This window comes from Vulpes lagopus, chromosome 11, assembly GCF_018345385.1.
Source record: "Vulpes lagopus strain Blue_001 chromosome 11, ASM1834538v1, whole genome shotgun sequence".
NCBI lineage: Eukaryota > Metazoa > Chordata > Mammalia > Carnivora > Canidae > Vulpes > Vulpes lagopus.
The window spans coordinates 95821341-95846564 of NC_054834.1; the positions used below are offsets into that span (position 1 = coordinate 95821341).

A 25224-nucleotide genomic window follows, 5' to 3' on the forward strand; every position below is an offset into this window, starting at 1 on the left:
CAGAACAGTTTTGCAAATGGAAGAATTCTGAATATTTCTTAACCCAAGAATTCTACTACTAGAAACTTAAGCTGAAAAGAATAATTGGTCAAATGTGCAATTGTATTTATAAAAAGTATATTATTCAAGGCAAAAACAAAAAATTTAAAAAAGGAGCTTATCTAAACCTTATCATTGGTTAAATAAAGTTCTATGTTACCCATCCATACAAAGGAACACTGTGAAACCAATAAAACAATCTAAGAGGCCTAAAAAGAATCATGTAGACCTGTATTTTTTTGGTAAAGATGGGTATCTTCCATATATTTTGGAGAGACATTAATTGGTTTCCAAACAGCAACTTTGGAGCACCTGGGCGGCTCAGTTGGTTAAGTGGCCGACTCTTGATTTCAGCTCAGGTCATGCTCTTGGGGTCATGAGATCAAGCCCCACATTGGGCTCTGCCCTAGGCATGGAGTTTGCCTAAGATTCTCTCTCAACTCTTCCTTTGCCCCTCTCCCAGCTTGTGCACATGCTCGCTCGCTCTCAAAAAAACCCAGCCTAACAAAACTACATACACAAACTGGATATTTATAAAATATGATAAATTAATATAAAATATAATAACTATATTAGAAGAAGATACTTAGAGAAATGTTCTAAAGTGTGTTGGCTGAGTGTTAACAGCAGTCATTTGAGGAAGCTTTTTACTGTTTATGCTTTTTTAGTGTTATAAAAATATTTGATACTATACATGTAGCATTTTCGTAATGAAAAAACAAGATATGGGCTTTCCAGGGCATTGGGTGCCTCAGTGGTCAAGTGTCTGCCTTTGGCTCAAGTCATGATCCCAGGGTCCTGGGGTTGAGTCTCGCATCAGGCTCCCTGCCAGGAGCCTGCTTCTCCCTCTGCCTATGTCTCGGCCTCTCTGTATCTCTCATGAATAAATAAATAAAATCTTTAAAAAAAAAAAAAAAGATATGGGCTTTCCATGAACTGTGGCCCGTCCTGTGTGGTTTCAGGAGAGGACAGAGCACTCAAGAGAATGACCTATGAGAAGTGAGTTCAGAATAAAAAAGTTAATGGTAGACACTTTCTTCACAGCTGCCAAAGACCCACTAACAAGCTTCCTTTGCAAAGATTGTATGTTATTTCCATACTTGTTATTAGAAAGCACCTGATTCATATGGAACAAAGTGGTAGGATGATTGTCCAGAATAGTATCCTGGCACACTGAATAATTCAACCAAGTAGACCAGATCATCCGTCGGTCAGACACAATGTAAAGGTCGGTCATGACAACGAAAGAGAAAGGGGGCTGTGGAGATGCTGTTGGTGAGCTCACACCTGTTCTTTCCATGTTCCTTACGAGGTTCTTTTGGCTCCTGGCTGGAACAAAATGGATTTGCAGCTATTTCTAAAAGCTGGTTCTGCTTTTCTTTTTTCTCCTCTTCATTTCCTAGGAGCCACCAGCAGGTGAAAACAGATTGTTGTCCACAGGGAGGGAGGGCTGTGCACTCAATTGTGCTGCTGTATATTTTTATATAGACACCATACTCCTGGTCCTACCTTAGGCCCAGGCTCATTTACAGCTAGGCTCCCCAAATTTTATTCTTTCTTCTCAAATGAAAAAGTTTTCACAGTTTTCCATCTAATGCTTAAAAAAAAAAAAATTACAGTTTGGTATCTCAGAAATCTGTCCCTGTGGGTGTTCACTTGGATTCTGAAAATAGAGCTAGGTCTTGAAGTGGTTTCCGAATAAATAATGAAACATGTGTTCAAAGTCTGTAACTCTTCCTTCTGCTTAACCACATCCTAGATAACCCACCAATGGTGTCATTTGTGTGAATAGATTCTCTAGTTTTAGTTTTCAAGGCCCTTTTTTTCTTAATTCCAGCTGTCTGAATGATTAATGTGACTAGGAAAATACTGTTGACCCATTTAAATCATGTCAAACAACATCCATTGCTCATCTACATAATGAAATACACACTGAACATTACATCTTGAGTGTGGGAGCAGTGAACTACAAAATAATGTTTTACTCATGTAGCTTATAAAATAAAATATAAGACATTATGACTAACTATAGCATTAAATATTAAACTATTCAAATGGTAGCTGTCAGTGAAAATCACCTGTAAACCGAAACAGCTAATAACACTTCTGCTTTAGTAGTTAATTAGAGGAAGTGGGGTGGTTGCGTGCAACAGTGTGAGTTTAAGGAAAGTCTTTATGTCAAAGCATGCTTTGATATTATTTAACTATTATGAGATTTGTTGTATATAGTTGAATTTTTTCAATTGTTAATCAGTGGTTGTGAAAATAACAGTTTGCTGAAAAATTAGAAAAAATTGACATTTTTATCATAGTTTCATTAAATTGGTCCCTGGATAATTTTAAAGGCAGCTAATTTATAGTTGAAACTATTTTGATCAATGATCAGATAACAAAGGTAAGCTTTGACTGCTTTTGAAATATTTAAACTTTGTAAGGACATCGTTTGCACAGTGTTTAAATAAATGCAAATTTTAAAGGCACTGAATTTAGGCTATCAGGTTTCCATGGTTACACCTTTCCAAGTTATTTTGTGTACTGTGTAAATAGGTCTGTGAGTCACTGATAATTATTTGTTTTTTTGTTTGTTTGGTTAGTAATTCTGTGTTTAGCTGAATTTAATACAGTTCACATGGCTTGCTTTGGTTTATGTATATTTTGGTGTTTGTGATTGACAGTGATTGAGCATTTCTTATGGAGTGCTTGCCTTTTTTGTCATAAATGATGTATGTTGGTGGTGCTTGACATGTAAATAAGTTCTTCCTGTATCCCTGTTTAATAAACAGGGATTTTTATGCAAAGAAGACTTCTTGGTTCATTTAAAGAATAAGGTTTGGTGAGCTCTAGAATATCTCTATTAAATAGATGCAACAAATATATTTAAATTCTTATAAACTTTAAGTTACTGAGTTTACCAAGGACAACATAACTATGGATAAGAATTATGACTGACACTATTTAGTAACAAAGATAGCATTCTGCTTTTTTTTTTTTTTTTAGATTTATTTGAGAATGAGAGAGCACCTGTGTGTGCACATGTACAAGTTGGGGGAGGGGCAGAAGGGGAAAGAAACTGAAGCTGACTCCCCACTGAGTGAGGAGACTGACACAGGGCTGATCTCACAACCCTGAGATCATGACCTGAGCCAAAAATCAAGTCATCCACTTAACCCTACTGAGCCACCAGGCACCCTCATTCTGCTCTACCTCTTAAAATTGTTTGTGATAATGAGCTTTACAGGGGATGTCTTTACTGCTAAGTGGAATCTTTCTACAATGTGATGTGATTTCTCCTATCTTATCTTTTGCACAGATATAAAAACTGTTCCATATACTAATGTGTTTGGAAGGATATAAAAGCTGGGTCTTTTATGCCTCTGAACGGAAGAAGAGATTTTCCTTAGACTTCACCTTTAGGCATCAGCATTCTGTCAAGGCCTCACCAAGAACTCTGAGAAAAATGTCAAAATTATGGGCTGCCTGGGTGGCTCAGTGGTTTAGCACCTGCCTTCGGCCCAGGGTGTGTCCTGGAGTTCCAGGATCGAGTCCCACATTGGGCTCTCTCCCACCTGCTTCTCCCTCTGCCTGTGTCTCTGGCTCTCTCTGTGTCTCTCATGAATAAATAAATAAAATCTTTGGGAAAAAATGTCAAAATTAGGCTCTGCATAATTCATCCTACTGAGTTTGAGTCTTCTCTCAATACACTACAATCATGACATGCTGTCCAGTTTGTAAAGTATTAATACATCTGCAGTCTCACTTGATGGTCAAGGTTGTCTTGTGATGAAGGCAGGAGAGGTCCAGTGTTTTGGATAGTGTGGTTTTTAAATAGCAGCTCTGGGACCCAACCTAGGATCTCACTAAGTATTCTCACTAAGAATACTTAGTGAATTAGCCAAAGTACATTTTAAAATTCAGGCTGGTTTCTACCTACTGATTAGTCCATTTTAGAGTGACCTCCCTTCCTCACACAACCAGTGATCGTAATTATAATTTATCAAGTGCTTCCCCAGTGTCACTTCCATACTTCATGTCATACAATTATCCTAGCAACCATGTGAGGAAGGTATTCTTATTATTCCTCTTAACAGATGAGGAAACTAAGGCTCAGAGTGTTTAACTAACTTGTCCAAGTGAACCAACTATTGCTTAGAGAAGGAAAACCAATTTAAGCAAGAACTCAAGTATATAAATATAATCCCACTGTGCATTCACAAGCTAAATATAAAATATTTGAAATGCCACACTATTTCCTTCTTTTTACCTCCAAATTGGCTATGTTTTATTTAGAGTTGCTTTTCTTTTTGTAACACTCTACTAACAGTATAGTTCAAGAAATGTTCAGTATACTTGACATTAGACAATAAACATGTTTCAAATATTGTACACGTCAAACATTTTAGTATTGTGGTTATATTGAAGACTTTAGGCTTAAAATGAGATGATGAAAAAACAAATAAAAAAGATGATGGATTTATCATTCTACCAAGTGTGGCTGATCTTGTTCTGCTAGTTTTCAAGTAATACTGCATTTTCAGATATGAAAAGCAGTATGCTTTATAAAGTATGCAGATGGAGTACACGTTCTGTTGGGGTGATGTGATCGTTTTAATTTTTTGTAATATTTACTTATTTGAAACAGAGAGAGAGAGAGAACATAAGTGGAGGGGGAGAGGGGAAGGCAGAGGGAAAGGGAGAAGGAGACTCCCCACTTATCAGACAGCCCAATGTGGGGCTCGATCCCAGGACCCTAGGATCATGACCTGAGCTAGAAGCAAATGCTTAACCTACTGAGCTACCCAGGCATCTCAATTTTCAATCTTTAGTACAAAAATAATGGTTTTATAGTTGACCATCCGTTAAAAAAAAAAAAAAAGACTAAGGGTCAGTGTGTAAGTAAACTTTTATGGTATTCCTCTTTTAAGCCTGCACCATTTTAATACATCACACTTTTTGCATTAACACCTGAAGCTATGGAGTGATTATTCACATGGTTAACTAAGTTTGTAGGTTTAATTGAATATAAAATTATTTGTGGCCACATAACTACATCAGTCCAAAAAGCTGCTTTTAAATAATTTGGAACTTTTTCCTTTACTAAAGAAGCTACTGTTTATTTTCTTTCTTTTTCTTGTGAAAATAACCCCTTGATGAGTGATCTTGGCTTCTATTGTCTTAAATCTATGTAATCTCAACTGCAGAAGGTTAGAAATATATTGTTTTTCTGGAGCTTTAGCCCCCTCATTTTGGGTTGTGATTACTGACCTCCCTCTCTCCCTACCATTCCTATTGCCTGGTTAGAGAGCAGAAACAAAACTCCCACAATTGTCAAGATACCACTGGTAGAATTTATATTTAAAGGTTTTCTTTTTATTTATTTTTATTTTTTTTAAGGTTTTCTTTTTATTTCATGGCTTTCACTTGCAATTATACAATGAAAACATTCTCAGAAAAATATTATGATGTAGTTTTTTTTTGTTTTGTTTTGTTTTTGGTATCAATACTGCAGTTTTGGTCAAAGCTCTGAGCTGTTTTATACCAATTCTTTGCATAAATGATTTTAAATGGTTCATTAAAAAAGAAGAAATACATCCAACAGTATAGCTAGTGCATGTTGAATATAGAATTCAGGTGACACTGTTGTGAGATGAAAACTAAAATTACACTCTTAAATGCTTTAATATAATTGAAAAATATTCATGTTAGAGCCGTGCCTTTGATCGTAACCCAAAAGTCCCACTGTCTTCTATCACAGGGTATTTTTATCCAAATAACTAATATTTTGAGTAGTGTTTTACATGACAGTAGTATTTATGAAGGGTTTTTTAATTAAAGAAAGACTTTCTTACTGTATCATTTTTTGAAAACTCATGATTTTTTATATGAACTTTCTCTAAAGTTGAATTCCATGTATGACTTCTGTGTAATTGCTCTTTCTGATTCTTATTTATGTGCTTTAATATAAAATTTTTCTATGTTCCTCTTCTTTAACCAAAGTGTGTGATAACAGGAATGCTTCTTTTGAGAAATTTTGGAAGGTTGAAGTTTGCCAGATGTTCTGTGCTAACCTAAAAGTGCATTTTCTGGGTATCAAGACTGTGTTTCTTTCTTGTTCCTTTGATGGAATGAATATTTGCTTTGGTTCTTTTTGATGGTGGTAGGATACTTCTACTCTAATCAGTTTGCCTTTTATTCAGTATTTTTTTTTCTTTTATTCAGTATTTAAACGATATCACGGCATCCAGAAAATCTGGCAAAGAAAATGATATTTTGATGACATTTTCCACAGGGCTCAACTAGAATGAATTATTACATTTTAACCGCAGCCCTAATAAACAGCTCCTTTATTTCCCGTGGAAAGGCACAATATTTCTTTGTCCAAGAAGTTGCCTGAGTATATGTATTGTTGAAGTGCTAAAAGCTGCTTTTCTCTAAACTTTAGCTGAGAGACAATGGGATTTTCTAAGCATATACTATTGCAGCGTGACTCACTATTTTGTGATTATAAAAATGAACTTAGATTTAAATTTTGAAGTGAACATTTTTTACCCTAAATGGAGAAATCTCATACAACAGCCCTATTTCCTTTTACACATCAATCATTTCTATGTAACTTCCACTTTTCCACCAAATGATCTGCTTTCAGTTTTAGATTTTGAGTTCTTACTGTAATCTTTGACTCCCCTCCCCCACCTGTGGTTGGGCCACCCTAAAGGAATTTTTTTTCTAAGCCCACAAACCTCTATTTTATTAACTAGGTTTTGTTTATTGATATGTGTTCCTAGAAATAGGTGGAGGTGTTTGTGCCTCCCAAGAAGAGGGGAATGCTTTTTGTTTAAATCACAGATCCCTGGGTGTTGGTAGTATATCTTAATGAGCAATCACATACAATCCAATTGGCTTTAAAAAAACAAACAAACAAAAACGCCGTATTTTCCTAAACCCATTTCTGAGCTTGTCATTGTCATTATACTCTATCATTTGCTATTACTAAATTTTTAAAAAGGAGGAGGGATGTAGCATGGAGCCAACTTCCTGATGGAGCCTTGGGGAAGGTCATGTTTTGCCATGACCTGGGCATCATTCTTGAATGTTGTTATTATTGGAAGAGGGTGCCCTCAGGCCACCGCCCTTCCTTTCCCCAGAAGTGCTCTAACTATGGCAGACTTTCCAGCTCATCTTCTCTAGAATCAGAACTTCCAGGCTTTGGCTTATGGCTTGATGGGGAGTTCTGACAGCCACAGGCCAGTATCAGAGAAGACTACTATCTTATCTACGTTCGACTACTTCGTTTCATTGGCAGTAGTGGCCTGATTCTATTTTAATCCGAGTATGGTGAAGTCTTAGAGCAATTGCAAATTTAGAGCTTTAAGCAACTAGGACAAACGTTTATGTTGCAGCTTAAAGTGACTTGTGATTTTTTTTTTCACTTAAACTATTTTACACATTTCTTTTTTATTTCTCTGGAATCTCTGTTACTGTTTTAGCAGTCTTAAGCTGTGAATAACTTCAAGGACAACACTATTGGATGTCAAGTAGAATCTTTATTTCAGACCAGTGTTTATGCCAATATATTTTAGACTTGACTTTATGCTTTATTTTGAGCATTAAAGAAAAGAATCTGTTTTCCAACACCTACATAACTGGACCTGCATCCTCTTTAGAAATGTTTAATAAACATTGTTGCTTTATCATCCAGAGGCTATTGCCAAACGCTGTTAACTAGGCAAAAAAGAAAAAGGGGGAAAAGTTTTTTTTACGGGTTTGTATAACATCCACTCTTCTTCTTGTCGTGGTATCTTAGCTTGAAATCCAGGAAGCAATGGTGTATGGTGTCCATATCCATGATTTCCTGAATTGGAGAAAAAGTGTGGAAAGCATCTGGGGAAAAGGAGGCTCTTTACCAGCTTGTTTCCTGTAAGCTCAATTGGAAGACCTTGTCTGTGCAAATAGATTTCAAAATAGAGCCTGCCCTTTGACTGTCTCCATAATTACATGGCTCACTCTGTATTTTATTTGGCAGCCAGAGCAGTTAACCCCTGGAAGGAAGGGGCTGATGGCATGGCCAGCTTGGCTTCCCTGACATGTCCATGGGAATGAATAAACCACTGTTTGGAGAAGCCCATAGCTCAAAACACACCAGAACAGTCTTCAACTGAACTGAAACTTAAAAAAAAAAAAAAAAAAAAAGTTTAATAATGTTTATTGTGATTGGTTTAGAAACTTACTTTATCCTTATTCTGTAAATTGTAGAGAGGTATTAATTGTTTAAAAAAAAATTGGGAGTTGGGGGAGTTCCTGTTGCTTTGATGTAATCAACATCTGTCAACAGAATGAATTTGCTTTTGTTTAGTTTCAAGGGCTCTTGTCCTTTAGCCTTGCCCAATCAGTATCTGCTGCAGCCCGGGGCATTCCCCTAGCTGATTTTCTTTTTTCTTCAACAAATGCACAGGTTATTTCTTGTGAAATGTGAGCTTCTCTTCTGCTTTATAGTCTCCTTGAAATGGGAAGGAACCCTCAATCTTTCTCATTTACTTTTGAAACAGGTACATCTTAGTACTAGATTATAAAAATCAATGAGAGTAATATCAAGTGATGCAGACTATTTAATTTTCCTTTCACAACATTTGTGCAAGTTATCAAACCTATCAAGTAGACAGTCGGTGTTTTAGGTCAAGAAATAGAAGGCACGGATGCATTTGCAGTGTTCCCTTTTGGACTTGAAGCACACAGTGCTATAAAAGCCTGTGCTCCTACTCTAGGTAATTGGTTGGAGTTCATGAAGTGTGATCTTTCTGTGGCTCTAAATCAGCACCTCGAAAATCTATTTCTATGGTACAGTCCCTTTTGAGCCTACTGTAGGAAGCAATATTTCTAAACAGTTAAAAATAATCTGTTTGCTGTCACAAAGTTACTTTTTTTAAGTTAATGTATTATTTAAGCAAATAATTTGGTTTAAAATTAAAATTATCAATGACTGTAAGAGCCATATTTGAAAATGAATTAGCAAAACATTGTTTTCTCTCTTAGTAATCATAAATCATTTAAATCTGGCACACATTCCCCCCTTCATCCAAAATAATTGCCTCCATTTGTAAAATCAATTAGATGTTGATATGCTATAAATAATAGTTTTGTTACTAGACTTTGGCATTTGATCATTATGAAAAAATATATTCAGTAAGACATTTTACAGAGTATCTTTTAAATTACATATTATCTCTGGTTGACATTGTTTAGGTACTACAGGCTATTTTATTGTGTTGTTTTCTACCCAGATGTTTAATACCTCTGAAATGCAACATAACTGAGGATTGATGGTACTCTGTAGGGTGGAAGTGCTTCTTTGGAAACATACAATGAAAAATATAGGTGTTGGTAGCCCACACTTGAGTACAAATATACTTTGTTCAGTTTTACACTGCTTAAAATAATAAGCATCTTAAATGTCTCTTTGAAAGTTGATTCCGGCCTCTTCTGTAAAAAATACTTGTTGGCCAAAAGAAAACTCACATTTTCAAGGATAAAATCGACTTAATTAAGGGTCATTAGTAGAGGTGCACGGAAAAACCCGGGGCTCAGTGAGTGAAATGGAAGCGTTTCATTATGTGGTATAGAATGCATGAGCAGATAACAATTAAAATAGACCCTGAGTAAGAGGGCATGTTGTGTGCATTCCTCCCTCCATCATACTTGAATTTTGTAATCCCACCTTTCAGACTTAATCTGGAAAGGGAAATAAAATACAGTTTTTAGAAATTGATGTTTTTCACAAATATTTTCATATTTAAAACCGTAACTTAGATTTCCACTGCAAATACAGATTTAAAATATGAAAAATGTGTTGCAGGATCCAGAGGACATATACCAATTTCAAAAGACATTCAGGCCTCACAGTGTGCGAAAGAAGCAGTTGCCTATAATTTTCGACATTCAGCTGAAACTAGACACTGATAGAATTTTTGTGACACTGAAAATAATTCTTACTATTACCTTTGATAACAGTAAATATTCTAGTATTTATAACAAATAACATATAGATGTACTGCCTAAGGAAACCCTATAGAGAGTTTCTGTTACATAATCAATACTAACAACACTCACTATGATCAGTCTTTTAAGATTAAATTAGTCCAAAGCAGCTCCTTGCTGATCTGGGGCTCTCCTCTTCTGAGGTTTCTGATGATTTTCAACCTGTGTCTCCTTAACTTCAGATGGTCAGGTTGTCCCTTGCAATAATTAGTACACACCTGAAACTTGTTTCCTGAAGATAGCTTTAACAAAAGGAAATACGGGACACCTGGCTGGCTCAGTCAGTGCAACATGTGACTCTTGATCTTGGGGTTGTGAGTTCAAGCCTACGTTGGGTATAGAGATTACTTAAAACCTTAAAAAAAAAAAAAAAGAGGGTGTGCTGTGTGCCCTAGGTATACGATGGTGTCCAGGAGGCAGAGAGGCCAGTCTTGTGACTAATGGAAGCCTGGCCGGTGTCCCTGCCTCTGATGATGGATGCTGTACATCAGATTAGCTGTAACATTGACCGTGGCAAGTTGGAAGTTAGATATAGTTGTGATAAGGTATCCTCAGTACTTTTATTTATTTATTTAATCAGGATATAATTGACATATAATATTTGTATTGTATCAGCTTTCGGTGTACAATGCAGTGCTTTTATAAAGAAAGGAAATACAAAGGAAACCCAACAAACCTTTTCTAGAATGGTCTCTTAGCAGTAACTGTAGTTTGGTTATCCTGTGACCCTGAATATAATTGGTACTGGAGGTTTTAATTTTACCCACTCTGCATTTAGAAAAGTTGTTAACTACTATTTATTAATTACAATATGATAAACAAAATTGAGGATTTTGCCCCACCTCCACATTAGTTGGAGGACCATTATCTTCTAAAGACATGTATTTCTTAAGCCCATTTCTTCATTTCACCTGTGAAAACACTAGATTTTTTTTTCTGGTTTGTAATGAATAGTTAGTGGAATAAACACGGTATGGTACCTTATTATCCTGTTACCTTGTGACAGCGTTTATAGGGTGTCTTTTATCAGATTGAAAGAAAAGATTTTGCTTCAAATAAAAAAAGTATCATATGAAAGTGGAATTTCTGAGTACACAGCAGAACCGTAATTGTCAACAGATTGGATATGTTCAGGCTGTGTTCCCGATGTTTAAGTCATGTGTGGGTGTGCCTGCATCTTTTCAGCAGTGAGCCTATCATTTGGCAGGACAGGTACATTGGCAACACTGTTCATTCTACAAGAGAATGTCTTAAAAGCCTCAACCAGATATCCAAGTAAAGGCCTGGTGACTTCATGCCTCAGGTTTTAAGTACGTAGAAAAGATTCCCCCTATAATGACTGTCTACTTGAACTTGATAATGCTGATAAAGACGGTCTCTCTTTCATGTAATCAGCTGCATTGAAAAAAAAATCTTCATGAGTCCTAAAATTGATCGGCATCCACATCATCCCATTGCCTGGGAGGTAGCATGACAATCAGATGCTGCTGAATGAAGGCACAAATGTCAGAGCTAAAAGAGACCCCTTCAAAGTTTATAAAGTCCAACTCCCTCATTTTTCTAAGCCTTCTGTATCAGTGGGCAGTATCCGAAGTTCTCAGCATAGAGCTTGGCCCCAGGAAGTTCTCAGCCAGTGTTCACTGTTACTGTTACCACTTGAAGTCACATAGTTAGCTCTTGGCGGGACCAGGAGCAGAACCATGGTTCCAAGGTGCCGTCCACGGCTGTCACTCTTGCCCATTTTTCATCATGCACGCATGTCGCCATCTGATGTAATCTAATGTATTTGTTGGTTTGCTTCTTGTCTGTGTCCCACCATAGAATATATGCTCCAGGAAAGCAGGGACTTTGTCACCTGGTTCACCCTGCATCCAGAGTATGGCATATGGGAGGAGCTCAGTAAGTAGTTGTTGAATTAAAGAATAAATATATTTAGAGGCCTGCAGGTAAACATGTTGAAGAGTTGAGAAGCAAAAGGGACAAAATTAATGTTTACGGAGGACCTGCTTTTAGGATGGTTTATTTATGTATGTCATCTCAACTAATGCTCACAACAGCAGAGTGATGAGGAAAGCACTATTGTTCCCATGTAATGGTGGAGAATGTGGGCCTCAGATCTACCTGCCTCAAAGCTCATGCTATTTTCACTACTATAGTGCCTCTCAATTAGATCAGATCTACAAATTTTCATGAAAAGTACCTTCATTCTAAATGTTAGATGGTCCTATGATGTTTATTTTTTTCATTATCCTTTAAAAAAACCTTTCCTGGGATCCCTGGGTGGCGCAGCGGTTTGGCGCCTGCCTTTGGCCCAGGGCGCGATCCTGGAGACCCGGGATCGAATCCCACGTCAGGCTCCCGGTGCATGGAGCCTGCTTCTCCCTCTGTCTCTGCCTCTCTCTCTCTCTCTCTCTCTCTCTCTCTCTGATGACTATCATGAATAAATAAAAATTAAAAAAAATATAAAAATAAATAAAAATAAAAAAACCTTTCCTTTAGGGCATCTGGTTGGCTCAGTCAGTCAAGCATCTGCCTTCAGCTCAGGTCATGATCAGAGGTCCTGGAATCAAATCCTACATTGGGCTCTCTGCTCAGCAGGGAGTCTGCTTCTTTCCCTCTCCATCTGCCCCTCCTCCTGCTCATGCACTCTCTCTCTCTCTCTCAAATAAATAAAATCTTTAAAACAACAACAACAACAACAACACAACTTTAGGGGCACCTGGGTGGCTCAGTCAGTTGAGCAGCTCTTGATTTTGGCTCAGGTCATGATCTCAGGGTCTTGGGATCATGCCCCGCGTTGGGCTCCATGCTCAGGGAGGAGTCTGCTTGAGGATTCTCTCTCTCCCTCTGCCCCTCCCCCTGTTTGCATGCTCTCTCTCTTTAAAATTAAGTAAATATGTCTTTTTTAAAAAAAGTTTCCTTTAATCCCTGGGGCACCTGGGTGGCTCAGTCCATAGAGCATCCAACTCTTGGTTTCAGCTCAGGTTGAGATCTCATGAGTAGTGGGACTGAGCCCCATGTAGGGCTTCGTGCCCAGGGAGGGTCTGCTTGAAGACTCTTTCCTTCTGCCCCTCCCCCTTGAATAAATAAATAAATCTTTTAAAAAAATCTAATTCCTGAAAAAAACACATTCTCTAGCAAAGCATGCTATCTACGAGAGCCCCTGCACACTGTAGAAAGGCAGCTTGCAGTGGCAGGCATGGTCCTTGATTTGGTTTTAAGGGATGTGAAGCCCAGGCCCTAGACTACCAGAGGTGTGAGTCTTAGTTCCTCATCCGTAAAATAGTGATGATAATAGCTGCCTGCTTACCAGACAGAGTCGGTAAGAGTTAAGGTATGTAAAGCACCTAGCACTGTGCTTCATCAAAGAAAGTGGCCATTAAATGTTAACCACTATTATTGTTACTAATTCTATTGAGTGTTATCATTATTAATAGTAATCATAATACATACTTTCCTCAGAAGGGAAATACTTGGGAGCTTGTGTCTTGTCTGTGATCCTACCTAGGGATGCATTGTAGGAGCCTTGACCTAGATTGATTCCACCTAAGTCTTTGCTTTAGTTGGGCCCCGTAATTGCCAACCAACTTCATTCAATCACCTCACTGAAGCATGTGTTTGGTCAGAGAATGGAGCTTGGCTTGAGAGAGTGGATGGATGAGGTCAACCCATCACCACTTTTGGAAAAATAACCTAATGGTAGTAACATTTAATAGTTTTATGATGCCTTTTACATTTGCTGGGCATTTCCATGTGCGTTAGGTCATTTTTTCTCACGTGTATGAGAAAAATAATATACTTTGTGGAAGCAACTTGACCTGCTTTCCCACAGCTTTGGCTCACTGCATGTTTTGGGGGAAGCTACCTACCTTTGGGCGCCTCAAGATCTTCAGCTGTGGAGTGGAGTGGAAGGTTGTCGTTAAGACTAAGGAGCTAATGTATATAAACTGCTTAGTACGGTAATTGACAGTGAACGCTCAGTATTAGAAGCTATAATGGAATGTACAATTTCTTTCTCATTAAAACCTTTTTATGTATTCTTTTTTTTTCTTTTTATGTATTCCTGAAGGAACTATCAGTTATTAGACATCTACTGAATGCAAAGTGTTTTCACATAGTTTTTCATGTATTCCAATTCTCACCAGAGACTCAAGAAACGTGATCAGGGGACACCTGGGTGGCTCAGCAGTTCGGCGTCTGCCTTCAGCCCAGGGTGTGATCCTGGAGTCCCGGGATTGAGTCCCACATCGGGTATCCTGCATGGGACCTGCTTCTCCCTCTGCCTATGTCTCTGCCTCTCTCTCTGTGTGCCTCTCATGAATAAATAAAGAAATATTTTAAAAAAATAAGAAACTTGATCAGGGTCACACAGCTAACAAGTGGTGAAGCTGAAATGAATGTTCAGCCTTCTGCTTTCCAACCATCTGCTTTTCCTAGGATACTACCCTGCCCCATACACCAGTTGACAATCCTAGAATTGGTGGTGGTGTCATCAGGGAAATGTGCAAGCTTCAGGGAATATGTACTTGCCTCTATCGAGCAACTTTTGATTTTTTTTAAAGATTTATTTATTTATTCATGAGAGAGAGAAAGAGGCAGAGACACAGGTAGAGGGAGAAGTAGGCTCCCTACAAGGAGCCCGATGTAGGACTCGATCCAGGTTCCCAGGATCACACCCTGAGCCAAAGACAGACACTCAACCACTGAGCCGCCCAGGGGCCCCCTAACTTTTGATTTTTATTTATTTTTTAATTTTTTAGATTTTATTTATTCATGAGAGACACATACACAGAGAGGCAGAGACATAGGCAGAAGGAGAAGCAGGCTCCATGCAGGGAGCTTGATGTGGGACTCGATTCCGGGCCCCCAGGGTCATGCCCTGGAGGATGCTAAACCACCAAGCCACCCAGGCTGCCCTAACTTTTGATTTTTAAAAGAAATGATATTGCTGCATTTTATCTAGTTCTTGTAATTTTTTTAAAATAACACCTGAATACCTCTGTAAGTTTGATTCAACACTATTACATTCAACTATATATAAGAATTTAAAAATCAAGTGAAACTTAGGACTTTGAATCATTGATCATGGCGGTTGGTTTGTGTCTGTGCCTTTTTCCAGTTCATTTGGAGATCTTGACCTTGGAGGCCAGTACTCACCTGCAGTTTGTGTTTCTGTTATGTTCCATAGCTGAAATCTTACTCTAGGCCAGTAATGCTCAAACTTTAGCGGGCATCAGAATCACCCTGAGGGCTTGTTAAAACACAGATTGTTGGCCTCATCCCAGAGTTTGAGTCAGTGAATTGAGGGGCCCCATAATTTGCATTTTCCCCCATATGGTGCTAATATCCTGGTCTGGGTACCACATCTTGGGAACCAGTGCTCTAGACCAGGAGTCAACGAACTTTTGTAAAGGACCAGATAGTAAATATTCTAGGTTTTGTGGGTTGTTCAGTCTCTGTCACAAATACTCAACTCTGCTACTATGGCTCGAAGCAGCCACAGAGCATTGTAAGCAAATGAGTGTGGCTGTGTTCCAATTAACCTCTACTTATAGGCATTGAAATTTGAATTTCATATAATTTCATGTGTTATAAAATACTATCTTTTTTATTTCTTTTTGGCACATTTATAAATGTACAAATCATTTTTAGGTTGTGGACTGCACAAAAACAGGCAGCAGGCCAGATTTGGCCTTCAGGCAGTAGTTTGCTAACCCCTGGCATGCAATTGTGGCATGTTGGGGAATTTTCAAACTATCATTAATTATAAAAGTAATGCAAGTGGAAGGTTTAAAATATCTAACAGTATAGAAGAAAACAAAGTGAATCAGCAAGTCTTCCTCTCACCCCAGGCCTAGTCACATGCCCCAGAAATAACCACTATTGATAAATATCAATTTTTAGAAATTTTAGAGGGATATACAAACTTAGATAAATGTATAAATTCTTTTTTACATCAGTGGGCTTTTTATATGTCTAGTTCAGCATTTGTCTTTTCCCTAACTTAAAATATTGCGGCTTGTTTACATATCAACAACATAGAAATGATTTAGCTTACTCTCTTTATCGTTTTCTTTTGTGTAGATATACCATACTATATTTCACCAGTCCCTCATTGATGGACATTTGCACTATTCCCCGTTTTTTTCTACCATGAAAGTGAGGGTACATCTTCTTACATCGATTATTGCATAGTATCTGGAAGATAAAGCCCTAGGAGATGAGTTGCTGAGTCAGAGGATATGTGCATTTAAAATTTTGATAGATATTTCTAAATTCCTGTTGTGGGCACTTTAGAACCCTGCGTTCATTTTTGTTTCAGGGTCACACCCTACGTTTCTGTTTTGTAGTCTTTATCTGTCTTGAGCATTCATCATAGTGAATTTTGGTATAATGCCTCGCTGCACGTGAACTTAACACAGAGTAGTAATCCTGTCAAGGGCAAAATGTGCAGCTGGCAATTTGTCCATGATTCTTGAAAGGAAAACAGCTTTAAAGAATAGAAAGCCACCCAAACAGTGCGCCGAATCTGGGGTCATCCTGGACATGGCTGCATAAGGTACCACAGCAGAAATTGTTCTGTTTGCAGACCTGGTACTTAGCAGATGCTTCTATATGTTTGTTTCCTGTTAGAGTAGAGTTTTCCATTGTCAAACATTTTTTTGTAAACATAGTATTAGCTAATAAATATGCTGTGCTATTCTTGTACTAGAACTCAGAATATCACTGCTTTCCTTTCTATTTGGGGCTTTTTTCTTTTTAAGCCAATAAAGGATTAGGATAATGATTTAATAGACAACAATGCAACATCTTAAAATGTAGCACTATGTTAGGTTTTTTAACTTAAAATATGCCGATTTCTGCTCATAGGTTGTCACAGAATTTTCTCTTCACCATTCAATCATATCTACTTACACAAGCAGCCAAGCGGTCAACAAAGAAGAAATTTCTTTTTCCGGAGACAAAGAGAGATTTCCCACAGTATAGTTTTGCCGGCTGCAGTTTCTTCAGCTCACCCAGTCCCTGAGGTACCGTATTGCCTATTATCTGCTGCTTTTTCCAGCCAAGATGAAGCTTAACCGCAGAAGCGATCAAATGTCTTTGCACCTTTGATTTCTGAGCCATCCAAATCATAATTTTTAAACTTGGTTTGTGATTTAAAATTGTGATTTGAGAAGTTGTAACATCTGCAGTTCCCTAATATTAATTTTTTTCAAATAAAGCTCTGAGCTTACAGCCACTTAGCTTATTCAGACTTAGTTCCTACCATGAAATTTTCTATATTAAATTTCTAACATGAAGGCAAAAGTATATGTCTATAGTTTCTTAACTTTTTTAGAGAAGAATAATTGAGTATAAAATGGTCATTCAAGAGCGATTACGTGAAACTAGTACACTAGATGTTTTTCCTAAGTCTACTCTTATACCTTCTGTAGTATTAATTCTGTTGTTTCCAAATTCTCCTTTAGAGTCATTAAATAAAACCTCTTGCCTCAGAGCATTCTTCTTTTTTTTTTTTTCAGAGATTACAATTCTGTGGAAAGACGATCTATCCATTTTTTGAAATGCAATGTAAAGGAGGTGTGGGGGTCATGTAGAAAGAACAAGAATAGGTAAAAGAAGTATAGATTTGTCACAAAAGTCACCTGCTTTCCCCCCTTTTATGCATTTTTTTGGACAGGAAACCCACATTAAGTATACTGACACACTCCCTGAAGGTGAGTGGCCCTTTTTTTGTGTGTGTGGAAAGGGGCCAATGAGACAGGCTGCCAGAGCCCAGAGTATATTCCTGGTCTTAACTTAGTGGGAAAGAAAAGGAGGTCTCCGGAGAGATGAATGTATTGTTTTATAATGTCCGTGACAACCCAGTAGCCCTTCTGCCTGTAATTGTAATCTGGCCCAATCACAAAGCAGAGGGGAGTCAAGAGCACAGTCAGTGGGGGAGGCTGGGTGAGCTTTCGTGGGCACTGGTGGCAAAGCTGTAGGAGTAGACACTCGCCCAGGGCCTGGCCGTGGCTGGCTACCCAAGCAGTGGCTTTACCTGTAGCAGAAAGGTAAAGCACTTATTCTTGAATACAAGAATAAGTGAAGGTCTTCAGCCCTGTGTGATGAGCTTTACAAAGCGCAGACCCCTAACCTCAGCCCTTCCAGAGTTGCTGTGATGTCAAGTTGAAGAGTGTTGTCTCCCTCAGCTTCCTGTCCCCAACTGCTGTGTACCCTTAGTGGGTACTGTTCAACAATGCTTATGTGGCAGTTGCCATAAATAGATTGTAAAGAGCTGAGCAAAACCTTGGGACTGAAAGAAGCTCTGTGTGTAAAATAGTATTTATTTTCTGAATACTGCCCATAGGTTTAAGTAAGCAGTGGAGAATGTTCTACAAGGGTGATCAGAGTTGAATGTTTTGAGTTGGGGGGGGGGTTCTTTGTTTGTTTTTGACAAGTGATGGAAATGTTCTAGGTATTTTTTAGGTACTTAAAAAAAAGAGAGAAAGAAAGAAAAAGAAAAGAAAGCTGTTGGGTTTTGTTCTCTAGTCCCTTCTTAGTTTGGGTACAGTTGCCGAGTGTAAGAAAAGTGTATACGTAATAGGCTTCAGTGGACTTGACAGTCAGCCTTTTACATATATTCATTCGGAGAGGGTGTTGTGAACTATCCTTTGCATAAATTTTATCTTTGTGTTAAGAAGATGAAAGTGCTCTTAATTAGCCATTTGGCAATTTGGAAGCTTGGTGCTCTTTTTCCATCAATGGCAAGAATGCTCCTTACAGGGTTGGGAGGAGGAAGAAAAGAAAACTACTGTTTGTTTTGACCAGAAGTCTACTTCAGACCAGTTTGACTCAAAGCACAGTAAGGTTAACAGACCATCCAGAGGCAGCACTCACAGGCAATGTTAAGTTCAAAAGGGCAGGGGAAGGAACCGGGGGCAGCCTGGAGGGTCTGTCCTGCTGGCTTCGGAGGTCGGTGCTCCGGCAGGAAGGGCAGAGCTCCATGAAGCAGGAGGCTGTGTCCGACAAAATGATCCCATTGTCGTGTGCTGGGTTCTGATCTTCATTTTCAATCCTTTTTCCTCAAGCACATAAAGAAGCCAGACTATGTGACGACAGGCATTGTACCCGACTGGGGAGACAGCATAGAAGTTAAGAATGAAGATCAGATTCAAGGGCTTCGTCAGGCTTGTCAGCTGGCCCGTCATGTCCTCCTCCTGGCTGGGAAGAGTTTAAAGGTGGCGTCTCACCAAGCCTCAGGACTTCCATAAGGGCAACAAGCCCTCCTCTCTTCCTTCTCCCCCTTTAACTCTTCTTTTGTACACATCCACTTTGTTAAAAATCAAGTAAAGCCTTGGGGTGGGGGGAAAGGGATTTTATTATTTTATATGTTCATTCTAGAGGTAACTTAAAATCCAAATGCAGTTTTAAGTAGCAGGATTCAGGAGAGGCTTTGGGCCCAGTCAGCCTGTCCGGCGTGATCAATGGCAGACAGCTCTGACTTCCGCCCCTTCATTCCTGCCTGTAGTTTCTGCTTTTATTCCCCACGTTATTTCTGTGCCTGAAAAGTTGTTCGGCCTCATCCTTTGTCTCCTATTTTCTTGCATTAGCTCTGCAAAGAAGGATTAGAGCACATACACAAAGCTGTGCATAATATAGAAACGTAATTACAGACAACTGTCTTACTACAAGATTTAGTTCTTTCAGAATAATCTGAAGCCCCCTGCTTTATGAGAATCATTTATTAAAAAAAAAAAAAAAAAAAGTACGGGCCTGAAGTTTCCAGAAGGTGGGCAGAATTTAGGAAGTGAATCTCCATGATGAAATCACTTAGGGTATCATCTGTGTAATGAACTTGTTATAGCAACATAACTAAGCATGATGTGAATAACAAATAACACAATATTTAATAAAAGATTTTGGTTTAGAATTTTATTTAGGACTCAGGAGTTTACGGAACACTTGTAAACTCATGCTCTCGTAAAACTCAATTTTAGGGTTGTTTTTTTTTTTTTTTTTTGGTTTGAGAGCAATCGGATGCCTTCTGATAAGGGAGACATATTTTTTAAAAAACACAATGGGTTTATTTAGGCATGAAAGAAATCGAGATTTGTGAAAACCAAATTTCTACAATATGTATCAGACTGAGTTTTTAAAATAATGATCTATAATCTTCACATCATTGTTGCTAAGCCCGTGTGAGCTTTCGCTGAGATAAAACAGTGTGGGCCGACTTACTTCTTCAAGCCCTGTCATCTAAACTGAAGACACTTTTGAGAATTTATTTATAAGCTTCAGTTAGCCTGAGGCACTAACCCTTGAGGAAGAGGAAGGAATTGCCTAAGAACATATTTGTGAAGTGTTCAGGCTCAAAGGGAGTCATGTCATTTAATGACTCACAGATAATTTAAAGCATCTTAGGGTTTACAGTTTCCATTTCCTAACAGCCCATAATACCATCGTATACCCAAAGAATTGTCCAAAAGGCATAATTTAAATATTTAATGTTAATCACCATTAATTAAAATGTTGTATCACACGTTTATCCCAGTAAATCTATACAGCCTCATCTAAAAGCGCTGTAGCTATAGACATGGTCAGTGAGTGCAGGAAATGTCTTCAACTGTTGCTACACAATTTCTTTATTTAATATTTTAGGTTGACATGACAACTGAAGAGATAGATGCTCTTGTCCATCAGGAAATCATCCGTCATGATGCTTATCCCTCACCTCTAGGCTATGGAGGTTTTCCAAAATCTGTTTGTACCTCTGTAAACAACGTGCTATGTCATGGTATTCCTGACAGGTATTCATTGCTTAATAACATATTCTTCCTTTGGAAACTAAAACATGAAACTAAGATCTATAACATATGTTGAAAGACACTAGTTTAATTGAAACCCACCTGCAAACTTTTGAAACTGATTATGGTAAAACAAAGATTTTGAAGTATTTTGCTTCTAAGTGGACATAATTTAATGTTTGTTGAAGCAGTGTGTAATCCAAAAAGGTCCTGGTTCATGAAATATTTCTTTTGCCTTCTTAGATTTCAACCATATAAATGGTAAAACCCCAAATGTAGGCAAATATAGGTTATCAACTACTGTTTCAGCTCTTTGCAAAATTAAAGTAACTGATAAGTACATTTTTTAAAGAATTTTTAAAAGATTTTTAAACAATGGCAATATGTTCATATTCTGTATTTCTTGGAAAATTTGACGTGACTAACATAACTTAAAGATTAGATATAGTTATTCTATTTATTCCTCTTCTACTCCAAATTATTGAAACTCACCGGGTCTGTGATAGTCTTAGGTACTTATTTTTTACATTTCCTTTTATTGAGATCTGTCTATCACCATTTCTATTCTGTTTACGTTTCAGTCGACCTCTTCAGGATGGAGATATTATCAACATTGATGTCACGGTGAGTAAATAATATAAAAAACAGTCTTTGATCAACTTCAGAATTGCTGGTAGCAACAGGAAGAATTGTGGATTGAAAATGTGAACTGCACCAAGGGAAGTGCTGTTTACTTCTAGACCCAGACGCAAGCAGCTGGTTTCCTTTTTTGTCTTTAACTCCGTGTTTATTCCAAGTAAACCCAGGCCTGACTTGAATTTAGGGCTGGAATCAGATGCACTGAGATCAATGTTGGCCTAAGTGAAATGTCAACCCAATCCTGCTATGTGTCATGTTTTTGAGAAGGTGTAATTGTTATTGATCCACTGTGTAGTTAATGCAGAGCACCACAGCACTGGGCAGCTGCTGAAGCTAGATATGTATGAGATGAGCTAACGCGAAGAAAGCCAGCATTTTTCCTTCACTCTGCCAAGATTGATCTTCCTCTTCCTGCTGATTTTGAGTGGGGCCTGTCATTATCTTACTCTGTCATTAGGGGCTACATTGGCCTGTGTGTGTCAGTCTATTTGGACAGCAACTCTTTTGCTAGCAGTGTTCCTTAGATTTATTAAAATCCCTGAAGGGTAACGTCGTGTTCCATTGGTGGTATGGAGGGTAGAGAGAGTCTTGAACTCGGAGCTTGCAAGCAGAGTGGTTTTCTCTCTGAACCTGACTTTTTACCAACTGATTTAACAACCGTGCTTTTAAATAACAACCCAAAGTAATTTGACATGGGAACTTCAAATTGTACAACCTCTATCTTTTTCTTGGATTATTTGTGCTTTGGCAGTTGATTTTACTAAAAAACTTTGTAACGGTCCCTCTGGATTATGTAGGTTATAAATAAATTCTCTGCATCTGATTAATAAATAAGTTTTAAATATATAAATAAAATTTAATCATCTGGTGAGAACTAGTTGAGATGGACAACTGAGGAAATATTTTCCATAGTAGTTATTTTGTATCCAGACCATGAATTTAGGTAGCATGGGAATGAAGTAGAAATTGGCGTCCAGTAGTTGAGTTTGGTCAAATTTTTACTTGCTTAAATTAACTCACCCTCTTTTCTGCGTATCAGTTTGTATGATGATAGAGCCAAAGATTCTTTTATTGCTGCTACTCTTTCATATGTCATTTTGTCCTACTTAGAATACTTGAACATTTGCTTCACATATATTCTGTTGGTTTATCTTTCCAACTCAGAATCATATAGAAGGAGATATTTTATGAAGTATACCTGAAATAAAATATTTTTATGACATACTTTTCATTCAATTGTAACTGATTTGGGGGTTTTACATTTATTATCTCACCTAATCACCCTCTAATAAAATATTGCTACTTTGAAGGAAATCAGAACACTTTCCTACTGCTTCCAGTGCATACAAAGAGACTATCTCATGCCTTTTCTGTTTCCTGAAGACTTTTAATACATTTTTAACATTCAAATATTTCACAGTTGCAAAACTCATAAAGCAACATATAATATTTCAAGTGTCTAGAAATACGAAAGAGTCAAGAAAACATATAGGTCACTATCTTAATAAATCATATTTCTTTTTTTTTTTACTCCTCCCCACAAATTCTGCTTCTTTTGAGATATGTTGTTAAGTGAAAGATTCCATTATCAGATCCTATACTTGTATCAGAAAATATTCCTCATGCATTTTATAATTGTTTACATCTAGTATATCACAAAAAAACAGACCGCTTTCCCCCTAGAAAGTCAAATGTTAAAAAACAAACTGTGAGATGCCTAGAGTAGTTGCTCAATAAATATTTGTTTAATAAATGAAGTACAAAACAAAAATAGTTTGTAAGCACAAACCCTAATTTTAGATAACTGCCATAGACTTTCACAAGTATTGTTATTTTCACATATATTGAATCTTTCACATAGTCATTTTGAAAGCTAGCAAAAGTAATATAAAAAACAAAGATTTTTAAGAATATTTTTAACTTAAATAACAGTTACGTAAACACTGGATTAGACATCTTTTAAAAACAATTACTCATATTAGTGACTATAATGTATTTGTGTATAAAATCAAACTTGTACTTTCTTGGTTTGCAAATGGGAACGAATGTATAAAACACTACTCTATTGGAGGTAATTAAGGTCATTTGACATAGTAGAGAAAACATTTGATTCGAAGCCAATAATCCATCATGTTAATCTGGATCTACCTCTGTGTTCTGCCGCTAACCTTAGACAAGTTACCTGTTTATGCCCAGGCTTCTGACTTATAAAGTGGAGACCGAATAAAGATGTTTCCTGCTTCCCTTACAGAGTGTAGTAGAGTATTTTTTTTTTTAGCACAGAAAAATATACAGGTTTAAGACATTGACTCAGTATTAAAATAGAAAGCTCAGATAAATATCTTTTTTATAAGTTTCTGCATTCTGCTGCATGAGAAAGAGAAATGTGAAAAATAATCACGTAGATCAAATGAATGCAAAATGACAAATACCATGCTATATCTAAGGATCAGTATTCAACCAGTGTCTTCCACCTTCTATATTTATTATCATGTTTTGTTGACTATTGATGTTTATAACGAATCTGATATTTTTCAAGATCCTATAGTGCCTACTGAATCATTAATGACTGATAAAATTATATTTTCTGTAATTTTATTCTTAAGCTTATTTTGTTATATCTTAATTCTTTAAACCCCCATGTGTAGTGTTTCCTGTTAACATTCTGCTATCTGGAACATTTGACTAAAGTTTCACTTCCAGACAGGATCTTTCTATAACATATTTCATTCCCATATTGAATTACTTCAGTTCTTGGAACTAAATTCTCCCACTGTCTAATACTGACGTGTCTATTTCATTTCTTATTATCTATCACTTCCAAGTGCAGAATTAGTAAATAAAAGATCAAGTATCTTCATGACACTGAAGAAACTTTTCACTGTGTTAAATACTTCTAGGCCCTCTAGACCTATTGTAGTAATTGTGGGTCAGTGTCTTTAGTCACTAATTTATGAATATGTAGTTTTGTCTTCCCAGAAACGAAGTGAGGAATCAAAATATTATACCAGCATTGCTAATCATAATGTTGAAATAGCCATTCTAGTTACGTTTTTATTTTTAAATTTTGTGACATCATTGTATGGCTTCATCTTTTTAATTTCTGAAGGCAAATTCAGAAGCATATCTTTCTTTTGTAGGGAAACTTGAAAGTAATTCTGGAAGAGTGAAACCTATGAATCTACTAAATACATAAATGAACACAATATATACTTTGGGAGAGTACATTTTTAAAAACAAGGCCATATTTTAAAATGTTTGCCTGTGTTTAGGTCTATTACAATGGCTACCATGGAGACACCTCCGAAACATTTTTGGTGGGCAATGTGGATGAATGTGGTAAAAAGTTAGTGGAGGTTGCCAGGAGGTGTAGAGATGAAGCGATTGCAGCTTGCAGAGCGGGGGCTCCCTTCTCTGTAATTGGAAACACAATCAGGTAAGCCTGACACTGACAAGTAAAGGGAGGGTTGGCAAATGGTACAAAGGTTATTGGTGGCTTGGTACAAAGTTGATGACATGTTTTATGATTCAGAACCATCATTTCAGTCTAATATCAGTATGTGAACTGCCACGCTGCAATGCTGTTCCCTGGGTTTAAAAAAAAAAAAGATTTTAAAACAGTGAATTATACTAGGGTCAGCAGGAAACTTACAGGAGCAGCAAGCAATATTTATATGACTCCTTTAGTTTTAGCTCAACATATAGGTCTGGAGCGTTGCTTTCCTCAAAA

At 37.4% G+C, this 25224-nt stretch overlaps 1 protein-coding gene across 4 annotated transcripts in view; it reads left to right on the top strand.

Moving 5' to 3' along the window:
• Positions 1–25224, top strand: part of METAP1D (methionyl aminopeptidase type 1D, mitochondrial) — an 88094-nt gene that overhangs the window by 53440 nt on the left and 9430 nt on the right. For 2 of the 4 annotated variants that reach the window (XM_041723527.1, XM_041723526.1), the window contains 5 exons: positions 16939–17096; positions 19140–19289; positions 20710–20858; positions 21437–21479; positions 24767–24930. In XM_041723527.1, coding sequence (XP_041579461.1) covers positions 16939–17096; positions 19140–19289; positions 20710–20858; positions 21437–21479; positions 24767–24930 — 664 coding nt within the window. Of the gene's footprint in view, positions 1–16938; positions 17097–17591; positions 17787–19139; positions 19290–20709; positions 20859–21436; positions 21480–24766; positions 24931–25224 lie in introns of those variants that run through there. The other 2 variants (XM_041723529.1, XM_041723528.1) reach the window with 2 other exon arrangements.